The 12,456-nt window shown below is 50.0% G+C and overlaps 1 protein-coding gene across 1 annotated transcript in view; it reads left to right on the forward strand.

The window, feature by feature from the left end:
* The first annotated feature begins 42 nt into the window (after positions 1–42).
* GOLGB1 (golgin B1) overlaps positions 43–12,456 on the forward strand; it is a 34,148-nt gene continuing 21,734 nt past the window's right edge. The window contains exons 1-8 of the mRNA XM_010709112.3: positions 43–145; positions 3,018–3,149; positions 4,308–4,410; positions 5,423–5,575; positions 6,277–6,429; positions 7,873–8,031; positions 10,465–10,587; positions 11,036–11,149. Of these exons, the coding sequence (XP_010707414.1) occupies positions 4,315–4,410; positions 5,423–5,575; positions 6,277–6,429; positions 7,873–8,031; positions 10,465–10,587; positions 11,036–11,149 (798 nt within the window). The 5' untranslated portion in view covers positions 43–145; positions 3,018–3,149; positions 4,308–4,314. The remainder of the gene's footprint in view (positions 146–3,017; positions 3,150–4,307; positions 4,411–5,422; positions 5,576–6,276; positions 6,430–7,872; positions 8,032–10,464; positions 10,588–11,035; positions 11,150–12,456) is intronic.

The raw sequence follows: 12,456 nt of genomic DNA on the forward strand, positions 1-12,456 counted from the left end.
CGGGCAGCGTCTGACGGAGATCATGAGCTGCGGGGCGGCAGCAGCGCCTGTTTGCCTCCGAGGGAAGGAAAAAAGCAAAGAATTGAAGTTAATGTGTGTGTAAGGTGTGCGTAATGCAGCCGCAGTGGGGCGAGCGAGGGGAAAGGTAATGCCGAGTCCTTCATCCGTAGCTGACACACAGAAATGGGGTGGATGGGGTGGGGGTGGGTGCCTTTGTCACTTGTGTGCAGACGGGGGAAATCTGTCGTCAGGTCGTTGTGAGCCCTAGAGGGCTGCGGGTCCCCACTGCAATCATAGAGCCATAGAATGGGCTGGATTGCAAAGGACCACAATGCTCATCTGGTGCAGGTCGCCAACCAGCAGCCCAGGCTGCCCAGAGCCACATCCAGCCTGGCCTTGGATGCCTGCAGGGATGGGATGAGCATCCACAGCCTCCTTGGGCAACCTGTTCCAGTGCCTCACCACCCTCTGAGTGAAAAACTTCCTTCCCATATCCAACTTAAATCTCCCCTATCTCAGCTTAAAACCATTCCTTCTTGATCCTTGGGGGCCCATAGAGGGGTTCTACCACTCCTGCAATCACTGCGAGCCCAGAGGAGCTGTGGCTGCTTGCTGCCAGCTGTGCTGTTTGCACACTGGGTGAGGCAGTGGGGTGTGCACTGAGCTGCGTGCATCCTGTGTTTGCTGACTGCTGTTTATGAGGGAGGCGGTCAGCCCTGTGTGATTCCTTCCTGCCGTATGCTCAGCCTTAGCACCGTGTTTGGTATTATTTCCCGCAGTGTTTTCCTCAAGAATTGGCTTCTCGTGGCTTGGGTGGAGGTTCTGTTCTCTGGGGGAAGAGGAGCTGTGTCTCTGGGAGTGGGGTTAACCCCCATTGGTGGCTGTTTGCCAGCAGCACTCCTCGGGGCTCAGGATTGGGGCAATTTTAACAGCGTTATCAGTGATCTGCATGAGGTGGTCAAGTGCCTCCTCAGGATGTTTGCAGATGGTACCAACTTAGGCAGGAACATTGATCTGCCTGAGGTTAGGAGTCATAGAGTTATAGAACCCTTAGAGTTGGAGGGGACCTTGAAAGGCCATCAAGTCCAATTCCCCAATGCACAGGGAATTACAGCTCAGGGCTGCAACCATCAGGTTGCCCAGGGCCTGCTCCAGCCTGGCTTTGAGAGTCTGGAGGGGTGGGGCTTCAACCACATCCCTGGGCAACCTGTTCCAGTGCCTCACCACCCTGACTGAGAAAGACCTTTTCCTTATATCCAAGCTAAATCTATGCTCTTTAAGCTTGAATTCGTTTCCCCTTGTCCTGTCACTACAGACTGTTCAAGACTCTGTCCCCCTTTCCTGTAGCTCCCCGTTGGGTGCTGGAAGGAAAATCTGCAGATTGATCTGGATAGGATGGATCGATGCTGTTCAACAAAGCCAACTGCAGTGTCCTGTGCCTGGGTCATAGCAACCTCATGCAGCAGTGTTGGCCTGGGGAAAAGTGCCTGGAGGAGAAGGATCTGGGTGTGTTGGTTGGCAGCTGAACACGAGCCAGCACTGTGCCCGGGTGGCATCCTGGCTCGTAGCAGCAGTGGTTCGGGCAGCAGAGCAGGAGGTGCCCATCCCTCTGCATGGCACTGCTGGGGCCGCAGCTCAGCGCTGTGTTCTGCTTGGGGCCTGTCTCTCTACAAGGAAGTGAGTTGAAGGAACACGTTCAAAAAATGAGGCTGGTGAAGGGTCTGGAGAAGATGACCTCTGAGCAGCGGCTGAGGGAATCCAGGTGGTCCCATCTGGGGAAGTGGAAGCTGAGGGGGAGCTCATCGCTGTACCACTGCCTGACAGGATGCTGCAGTGAGGAGAGGCCGTCTCTGTTTTCAGGTGATGAGTAATGGGATGCAAGAAAATGGCCTCAAGTTGTGCCAGGAAAGGTTTAAATTGGTAATTAGGAAGAGTGCCTCCACGGACAGGGTGGTGAGGTGCAGTGCTGTCACCACCCCTGCAGGCATTGAAGAGATGGTCACTGAGGGATGTGGCTTAGTGATGGCGTCTGATAGAGTCAGCTGGTGGTTGGACTCAGAGGTCTTTTCCAACCTGAATGACTCCATGATGCTAACTAAGCAGATAGGAAGTGCAAGCACTGGGCTGTTTCTGCCCCAGGTCAGTGAGACCAGTGTGTGTGTGCTGACCTGGCTTTGGGACAATAATTCTGCTATTCCTGTGTTCAGCCTCTGGGGTGGTGCAGAGATGAAGGAGCTGAGCTGCAGTGGTGCCCACGGATGGGATGAGGCAGTGGACACAAACTGGAATGCAAGAAATCACCTCTGAAGACTGTGAAGTGCTCGTCTGCTGTGTGGTGATGGAGCCTCAGCACAACCCAGGGCAGCTGTGGAATTCCTCTCCTGGGGAAGCTGTCTGAACTGAGCTGTTCGCATTTGTGACACTGAGAAGCTGTGGCCTGCTGTTGGGTGGGAAGAGCAGATTCATCCTCCTCAAACATTGCTGATGGTCACAGAGGCATTTTTACTTCCAAGTCTTTAAATGAGTCTTTTCTGTTGCCAGCTTGGTGAACAGCTAATGGTGAAAGAAGAAATTTCCCTGTAAGCCTGTGCTGCTTTGGAGCTCCACGATAGGTGCAGGCCAGCTGGGATGCATGTGAGATACTGGCACTGTGCTTGCTGGCTGTTACACTGATACGGAACTGAGCACTCCTAGCTTTATTGCAGTGTCCTTCACCAGAAGTGTCATCTCTAGGACTGTTTGCAGGAATCCAAGACCTGCCTTCTTGCTTCACTGCTTCCCAGGCCTTCTGTTCTGCAGGCTGCAGAGACAGTTTGTTCTCTGAAAGCATTGGAAATCAGTGTGTGTGTGTGCAAGGACAGGAGAAATCATATTTTCCAAACAAGGAAGACTTTTCACTTTCTATGTTTACTGAGGATGAGTGACTGTGATAGACCCAGAGTGTGTTATGTAGAAAGGAGAGAGGTTTTATCTCCTTACTGTCAAATAAATTGTTTTTCTTTTCTTCTGCCTTCAAGGACCCTTTGTTCCTGTGCCCACGAGATAAACAAGAATGGTGTGAAGGAGCCGTGTGTGAGCAGCAGCACTGCCCTGCAAACCTCCCCCCTACTGAACAAGCAGACCTATGAGCTCTTCAGTCCATGAAGGAGGTTGGTGTTCACGTGGCCTCTTTGCTTCCTGATAGGGAAACACACATTAGCACACCTAGCTTAAAGTCAGGTGGTTGGAAGCTGCGACTGCCACGCTGAAGTGATGCGGTGGTATTCTCATCCTTTTGGTGTTTCCATGCTTGAAGTGGCAGTGTGAGAGGAGGGGTTTGTTTGCAGAGATAAAGGAGATTGAGCATATAGCCAGCTTGAGAAGTCTCCTTCTGGCTAAACAGAGACTTTAAAACTTGATGTAAGCTTGAGTTTGTACCTAATGTGATACTTGCACGTTCTGTTGCAGTCAGGCTAGAGCAGGGAGAACTGTCAACAAACTAAAAACTCTTTCTGCCTCTTCCCTCCGAGCAGTGTGGGGGAATGGCAGTCATGTTCAGTTTGTAATGCTTCACCTCTGCACTCCTTCCTCCTCGCTCTGCTGTAAGGTCCCTCCTATGGGATGCCATCCTTCCCAAACTGATCCTGCACAGGCTTCCCACAGGAATGGATTGCTCCAGTGTGAGGTCCCTCGGGCTGCAGCTCCTGCCCAATGATGTGCTCCAGCGTAGACTTACCTCCATGGGCTGCACTCAGGCCTGGGGCCAACTCCTGCAGGGCCTTTCCATGGGCTGCAGCCTCCTTAGGCCATATTTGCCTGCTCTGCAGTGGGCTCCTCTCCACAGGTGCCTGGAGCACCTCTTGCCCTCCTCCTGCACCACCTTGGTGTTCTCTGAATGTTCTCTCTCTGAGTGGTGCAGCATTTCTTCCCCTTTCATCAGTCTGCTCTCCCAGAGGTGCACTCAGCATCCAGAGCTGTCTGTGCTATGAAGCAGCTCCTGCATGCCTCTGACAGAGGCCACCCCTGCAGCCCCTCTGCTGCCCAAACCTTGTCACACAAACCCAATGCAATTCCTGAGGTTTTTCTGTTCTTTTGTGGTTTAACCCTGGCTGGCAGCTCAGCACCACACAGCTGCTTGCTCTCCTTCCGTAGGCGGGATGGGGAAGAGGATTGAAAAGGTAAAAGTGCAAGAACTCAGTGAGCTGAGGTAAACCACTGTGTTCTCTTGGCAGAGCGGTTGCGTTCTCCGTAAGCCTGACCAGTGTGGAGGGATGCCTTTTTTTTCCTCAGCAGTGTTGGCTGTATCCTGACTCTTTGCTTTGTTTCAGGCTGAAGATGCTGAGCCGTTTGTCGGGTTTGGCAAATACTGTTCTACAAGAGCTGTCTGGTGATGGTGGAGATGCTGTTACTGAGTCTGAGTCCTCTGACACTGTAAGCATGCTGCAGTGAAAATATCTTTTCTGAAAGAGTGGTCAGGCACTGGAGTGGGCTGCCCAGGGAGGTGGTGGAGTCACCGAGCCTGGAGGTGTTCAAGGAATGTTTGGATTTTGTGTTGAGAGACATGGATTAGTGAGAGCTAGTGGTGATGGGTGGATGGTTGGACTGGACGATCTTGAAGGTCTTTTCCAACCTTGGTGATTCTGTGATTCTGTGAAAAGGCTTCCAGACGTAACATAGAATTAGTTTGGGGAGTATAAACCATCTGGCTGCAGTGAGAACTATTTCCTCCTTCACTGCTGAGTGCTAAAGTAGCTACTGAGCCAACATTCCATTCTGCTTCTGAATTCCCAACACCTTAAGTCAGCGCTCATGTGGGGCAGACCAAAATCTACTTAAGGTTCTAAATCTCAAAGCGATGCTAGAAAAAGTATTAGAATGAGAATGAAGAAAAATTTTCAAGTTTTAATGGTTCTGCACAGCAGGAAGAGGAGCTCTGCACAGTTGGGTGCCAGGAGAAGACTTTGACCTGCAGGCTGCCCTTTAGCACCTAGGGCAGAACAGAGTGCGTGAGTGGTGGCATCTCCTGAGAGCCGCTCACTTCAGCTTTCCTGTGTTCATTGAAGATGCATGCATTCTTTTTGCTTTTTTTCTTCCCCCCCCCTTATACACAGAATCATAGAATGGCCTGGGTTGAAAAGGACCACAATGATCATCCCGTTCCAACCCCCTGCTATGCGGAGGGCCACCAACCAGCAGCCCAGGCTGCCCAGAGCCACATCCAGCCTGGCCTTGAATGACTCCAGGAATGGGGCATCCACAACACCTCTTTCTCAACGATCTTTTCCCACTATTTCACATAACACATATAGTTCTGTAGGCTGCATGCAGTGTTTGCAAGGAACAAGAGGGCAGCGTTTAGGAGCGGACCTGAAGGTGACATCTGGATCTGTGCTGTGGTCTGTTTGGACTTTCCTCCTCCAGAGCACTCATCTCACTGTTTCAGGTAGAGCCTTCAGAGCTGGCAGGAGGAGGCATGGAGGAGGCACCAGAGGACGTGTTGGAGCGGTTAGCACAGACTGAAAAGCTGGTTGTCCAGCTGAAGGATTTGATCCGAGAGAAGGATGCCCTGCTCCAGCAAAAGGAAACTGTGCTCAAGGTATCATCTCTTTTACCGAGGACCTAACAGCAGGTGTGAAATGCTGTGGCAGCTTTCTGCGCAGGCTACTTTGTGTTTTCTTCTGCCATTGAGATGCCTGCACTACTGAAGGCACCAGGTTTGGGATTCCAAAGAGTGGGCCTCAACCAAAGAGATGTGGGTTTGCTTCTGTGCCCTTTGTTTGGGTGTAGCTGCCTCTAAAGTGAAGACGTGGCGTCCACGTGCCGTGTGCATTTGGAGTTGTCATTGCTCTAATAAATGCTAATATCTTTTATGTGAGTGGGTTTTTTTTCCTCCAGTTCAGAGCATTTGGGACCCGCCAGGCTGTGCTGCAGCCTCCCAGCAGTCCAGTGGTTTGTGGCATTTAAACAAATTTATGTATTGCTTATCCTAAGGCACTGCAGGAGAGGAAGTGCTGAGGGACTGCATATTATAGAGGAAGTCAAATTTAGCTTGTTCTGACTGCTAGGAGATGTCCCTTGAATGGTCCATCTGCTGGAGAGAAACTGGCAGAGCGGAAGCATGCAACTATTTTGCTGTTTAAAGCACTTCAGAGCAAGTTTTAATGTTTTAATTAGCATTGGTGGTGAGGGGGGTTTGGGCAAAGAGGCTGGCTGACAAAACTGCAGCTTTTATGGTGCTTTCAGGGTTGGGCAGCACTGGCATTTTAAGCACAGCTCGTTTGTGTTCTTCTCTTCCAGGAGGAACGTGAGGCTGCTGATGCAAAGCTGATGAAGCTGAAACTTCAGGCCAAAGCCAAGCTGGCATCTCTGAACAAACGCATCGAGGAGCTGACAGAGAAGGGCCCTCTGCTGCCTGCACAGGCCGTGCCAGAAGAGCAAGTGTGTGCTAAGGTTGGGAGAATTAAAAGATGTTGCTTCTGCAGATTGCCTGGGGTTGCCCTGTGTTGTAGGTCTCACCTTTCTGTTGTTAGCAGGACATTCATAGTCCCAGCAAGGATGTCTGCTGCAGGAAGCTGATCTGTCCGGCTTCTCTGTACTACAGACCTCCTTGGGGTGCACAGCTTGATCTCCTCAAGGGTATGGGTCAGTTTCATGTTGTGTATCTTCAGTACTCTCTTATGGGTAAGGTCTTGCAGAAATCACATCTGTGTGTGAGCTGTAGGTTTCCAAAGGTTACCTGTTCTGATAGCACAGCAAAAGAAAGGGGAGGTAGGCTGGAATACAAGACAGAAGGAGTAGTTGAAAGGCAGTAACTTAAATGTAAGATGGTATTTCTAAGCCTTGTATCTTCCTGTGCCTCTGCAATGTTTCGTGGTGAACTGCAAACTGCTTGTGTGAACCTGGGTAAGAGGAGGGGCAGGAACGTCCCGTGCCAGGATGTTAAAGGAGCTGCTGACTGCTGGTTAGGAGCTACCACAGGCACTGCTGAATTTATGAGAGCTTTGGAAATTGTTCTGCTGACCGCATCATCTTTTTAGAAAAACTTTGTATGAGTTGGCAAGAGGAGTGAGATAGAAGCCCAAAGAGGTCACTGCACACTGGGGTGATCTTCGCTAAACCGAAGAGGATAAAGGTGATTAGAAACACTGGGGAGAGGAAAAAAAAATTGTAGGGAAAGTCAAAAGGTGAGCGTGAGTGATATTAAAATGTGAGCTCTTAGGTGAGGGCTGGCCACTAATTGAAAAACACCTGCAAGAAAATCCTGCAAATTCATCGGTCAAAGGTTCATGGGTTCACAAGAGGCAAGCCCTGTTTCACAAACTGCATCTTCTTTTAAGATGAGATCCCCACCCAGCTGACCAAGGGTTGGTGTCTGGTTTTTGGATTCCAGTATAACTTTGAGGCTGTTTCTCACAATATCCTTCTGGACAAAGCACCCAGCACGTGAAAGCCAAAACCGCAGTGTAGTGGGTGAGCAGTTGGCTGACAGGTGGGGTTCCATCAGGCTGCAGGGGTTCTGCAGGGCTCTGTTTTAGGGCCACATCTCTTTGATGCTTTTGTCGATGACTTAAATGTCTTGAAGGTATGCTAAGTAAGTTTGTGACAGCACTGAGCCAAGCTTAGAAGAAACGTAATTTCCTCTTAGAGCTGTGCCAGGAAGGAGGGCACCAAGAGGGTGGCACAGCTATTGAAGTGAAAGGGCTTTACTGGCAAAGGAATGAAGTGAAAAAGAAAAAAAGTAAAGAGTTGTTTGGTTTTTTTTAAGTAGAAAAAAATAAGCACATGGTTTGAAGTCAAGTGCAGTAGTTTGGTTTTTTGTTTTTTTTTGAAATTGGCAGTAATACCAATAGTTTTCTTTCTTAAGTTTCTTTTTCTTCTGATTCTTTCTTGCAGTGTCAGAATAACCAAAATGCAAGAGAGGAGCAAAGGGACGAAGCTGAAGGTCTGGAAGAGCAGCTCAGGGAGCAGAAAGAGACTGTACGGGATCTGAAGGAACAGCTGACTTTAGCCAAGATGAATCTGAAAGATGCTGAAATCAAATATGCATCACAGGTACATCAGAAAAAAAAAAAAGAGCTGTGTTTCTCTGATGTAACTCACAAGAGAGGTTTATTCTTGGTGACACGCTGCTGCTGGTGGGGATGTGCCCAAATCCAGCAATCTTGGCAGAAACCAGACTACCTGGGCTCCAGGACCCAAAGTCCATCCTGAGAACACTGTTCCTGGCAGCTGTGTGTGTTCAGTGCGTGCATCTGTGTGTGCACAGACAGCCATACAGTGCAGCACTTGTATGAGAGCACACAAAGTACATTTTTCTCTCTTAGCTCGGATGAAAGAATGGTGAGAATATACACAGTAGCAGGTCGTGGGTCCTCCCACAGCTGTGCTCAGGCACTCAGTCTGCCCAATAACCCTTGAACCCCAGTCTCCCCAGTTCCTGGCATGTGGATGTGCAAAACCATGGGGCCTGTGGTCCTGTTTCCCGCTTAGGCACAGATCTGCTGGTCTTGCACACGTGCACAGAGATGACTGGGATCCCCCTGGTCCCTCTAACAGCCCCCTGTGCTGCTCTCCTTGGAGAGGTGTGGATACACACAGACACTCATAATACACAGCTGCACGCCCTTCTCTCTGCTAACTGGCTCCCTGCTGTCTCCCACTCAGAGGTGTGAAAATGCACAGAAGCAGGTCTTGCTTTTAGAGCCCCCCGAGGTGCTGTGGTCCCTCTGGTATAGCTGGAGCTCCCTCGGCCATCCAACAGCCAAGTCTGCGTGGGATTTTGCCCTTGGTGCTATTCCCCATCTTCCCCTTTTGAGGGAGGGGATCTGCCCCTCTGCACTGAGACCTCACCTGGAGCACTGAGTCCAGATGGGGAGTCCTCAGCACAGGAGAGACACAGACCTGTTGGAGTGTGTCCAGAGGAGGGCTACAAAAATAATCCAAGGGATGGAACACCTCTCCTGTGAGGACAGGCTGAGAGTTGGGGCTGTGCAGCATGGAGAGGAGAAAGCTGCAAGGGGACCTGAGAGTGGCCTGTCAGTATCTACAGGGGAGCTGCAGGAAAGAAGGGGACAGACAATTGAGCAGGGTCTGTGGTGGTAGAACAAGGGGAAATGGCTTCAAGCTCCAAGAGATTTAGGTGGGATATAAGGAAAAAGTCCTGCACAGTGAGGGCGGTGAGGTGCTGGCACGGAGTGCCCAGAGATGTGGTGGGTGCTCTGTCCCTGGAGACTTTCAAGGCCAGTCTGGATCAGGCCCTAGGCAGCCTGATGGAGCTGTGGTGTCCCTGTGCATTGCAGGGCAGTTGGCAGATGGCCTTTAAAGGTTCCTTCCAACTCCTAAGGATTCTGTGATTGTGCTTACCGTGTCGCCTGGCTTGGAGTTAGCTGGTGGTGATGCATTCAGCTGCACGCTCTCAGTTGCTCCAGTTGCCAGCACCACAGGCACGTGAGCCCTTTGGCCCCCAGCCTGACTCTGAGAGGCTCTCAGACCCATTTCCCCTTGGAGGACAGAAAGTGTTTCCCACAGAAAAGAAAAAGAATTAGAAATACAATTCAATAAGGCAGAGCGCTGATCAGCTGCAGGTATGGCCAGACAGACGTGTCCACCAGCTGCTGTTACACACAGCTTGCTTTTTTAATACCATTGCCATCTATTTTGTGCTTGCTCCTTCCCAAACATCCTAGATCCATGCACTTCTATGCTTTTGGTTCTTCCTCCAAACACCCCACAGTCAGTCTGTGCAATCCCAGAGCACTCTTTGGCTGCTTCCCACCCTGTTATCCCTCGGCTGTATCCACCACTTCATGCAAAAGGTGCTCAGCAGTTGAGTTCTCTTACTGAGTCTCCCTCTTGGATAATGAGAGAGGTGGCTCTGAGCGTGGGGTGGGGAAGCAGCCCCTGGATGGGGTTGGACAGGGAAGCCCTTGCTCTGAGTTGGGATTTGGGCTCCTGCCTGCTGTTGTGCTTTGGTGTTTGCATGGGGGGGTTTTGGTGTTTTATCACTGTTCTGGGGTGAATTTTGGAGCTTCTCCCATCCCCACCGTTGCCTCTCTCTGCTTTGCTGAGGATGAGCTTGTTAACACATAGCAGCTGCTGCTATTGTGATCATTTATGGGGTGGTTGATGTTAGTGCTCTGGATGTCACTTTTAGCTTCTGATCTGTGAAATGGACAGGATCCAGTGCAAATACAAAATCAGGAGCTTTGCCAGCTCGTACTTATGTAGTGATTATGTTTTATCATTTATGTTTTATCATGTGTTCTTTCCTATATGGGATCTGAAGTATCACTAGTTGATGTCTGTATGTTACGATGCTGGGGTTGCTGTCTGACCAAAGCCACGCAGGGTTGCCAGGCTGCAGACGTCGCCAGACATGTGTGATGTGCTGATGCTGAGAGCACACCTGCACATCTGTCACACTTGGGTTATGTTTGCTTGTTTCTTTTCGCTCTCTGGGTACTGTATTTTGGTTTCTGTTTGCAGCTGAGCTCCCTGCAGGAAGTAATTCAGGAGAAGGAAGCTCTCCTCAAAGAGCAGGTTCACCAGCACCAAGCTGAGTTGCTGAGAACAGCAGACAAAGCAGCTCAGGAAGCAGAGGTGCAGCAGGTATGTTTGTTATAATCGCCTTGTTATGAAGAGGAGAAAATACATTTTGAGAGTCAGAGGATGCACTGGGAAAGCTGTTCTCAGCAAAGTGAGCGGGGGTGAGAGGAGATGGGAGCTGATGGCTTGGGGCTGTTGGTTTGCTTTTAGAATGATATTTCACACTTCCAGAGTTCCCCCTTCAGTCTGCTGAGCTGCTGTAAGACTTCCCTTGTTGCAGGTAGGAGTGTAGTTATTGTTGAAAGCAGTTGTAGTGCTGCCATCCCCTATGTGTGAAACGGCAGCGAGCTCTCCTTGCTGCGCTTTGGTTCCATGATGAACAGCGATAGGAGCAAAGTGATTTGGGCCGTTAAAGTGACTGTTGCAAGAAGTGGGTGGGTGGATGAAACTTAGGGGATGTGGTCCCTCTGCATTGGCTTCTCAGGGACTCTCACAGACCCTTCTCCCACAGAACCTGCTTACGCTTCGGAGGAAGCTGGAGGAGCGAGAAGAAGCTCTGCTGGGACAGACGCAGGTGGTAGAACTGCTGCAGCAGGAGCTACGTGGGGCTGAACAACAAAAGCAGGTGCCCTTTTGTGTGCTTATTGCTTTACTCCCATGTGTCTGAGTGGTTGGTGGAGCTTTTACTGACAGAGCTTGTGGAAGTTCCCAGATGAGCTTATTGCTGGCGCAAGGATCGCAGCACAGAATCAGCCAGCAGGTTCATTAACATACTCCTTCCTTTCAAAGAAGAGCGCAGACTTAATTGCAGCAGAAAAGGAAATAAAATGAGTATCACTACACAGAGAATGTTTCAGTAATAATATAGCACACATCTCCTGATATCTGCCTCTATTCCTGGCTTTAAGGGCCCCCATCCCCCAAAGTTCCATGGCTTCCATCTGGTTGAGGATGAGGGAAACAGTGAGCTGTCAGCACCACGGATCTCCAAACTGGAACAATTTGATGTTTGTGGTTCATTCCTCGATCCAGGATCCACTTAGAGCCATTTTTTATGTTTGCTGAGATGGTTTTACACCTCTTTGTTAGTCCACAAGTTCACGCTGTATCTGATTTTCCTTTGCTTGGTGTGTTTTATGCCATAGCTGTTGTCTGTATGTCGTGCAGTCCATCACAGAGTGCTCCTTGTCCGTTTTAGTTACTCCCCAAATCAGTTCTCTCCAGTTCCAGAACTGCCTTTTTAGCCAATCTCTGTGAAGTGCTGATGGCCTTTGGGTCTCCGTTGCATCCCTCACTTCTGTCATCCCTTTATGTCCTCCCCACGTCCCGCTCTGTGTTTCTGCTGCTCAGCCCCTCTGCTGTTTCCCACTGCTGTATTTCCCCCCACTACGCTGTCAGTTATGACAATTTCATCTTACAGAGACACTCTTGCATCCGCTGTATGTGAGAACGAACAGAAAAACAGAGACTGTACCAAACGAGGATGAGCAAAACGAATTTTGCACAGTAGTGTGGTAAGAAGTAACGTGATTGCAGCTAAACCAAGGGAAGCCACTTCCGTGCAGATCCACCACGAATGCCTTTGTGTTTCCAATCTCGAAGCTTCTCCGAATCTCCTCCCCTTTGGAGACCTCTGCTGTGTCAGCCTCAGGGACAGTGGTGCAGTGCATCACCTGGATATCTCTTCAGTCACACGAACAGCTGTGCTACAAACTCATTTCATGATCAAATCCTCATCATTCGTAGTTATAAGCAGACGAGACCTCTGCTGCTGTCCTGTTCTGCTGTGCTCGTTGTCCATTCAGGCTTCAAACGTCAATACTGTGCTTCCTGGAGATACATCAGCTTTTATTCTGAGTCTCCTTGGCCTCAGTAATGTGTAACCCTACGATCCTTCTTCCTGTATTTAATTATAATGTGCTCTGTGAGAAC

The sequence above is a fragment of the Meleagris gallopavo genome, chromosome 1 (assembly GCF_000146605.3).
Source record: "Meleagris gallopavo isolate NT-WF06-2002-E0010 breed Aviagen turkey brand Nicholas breeding stock chromosome 1, Turkey_5.1, whole genome shotgun sequence".
NCBI lineage: Eukaryota > Metazoa > Chordata > Aves > Galliformes > Phasianidae > Meleagris > Meleagris gallopavo.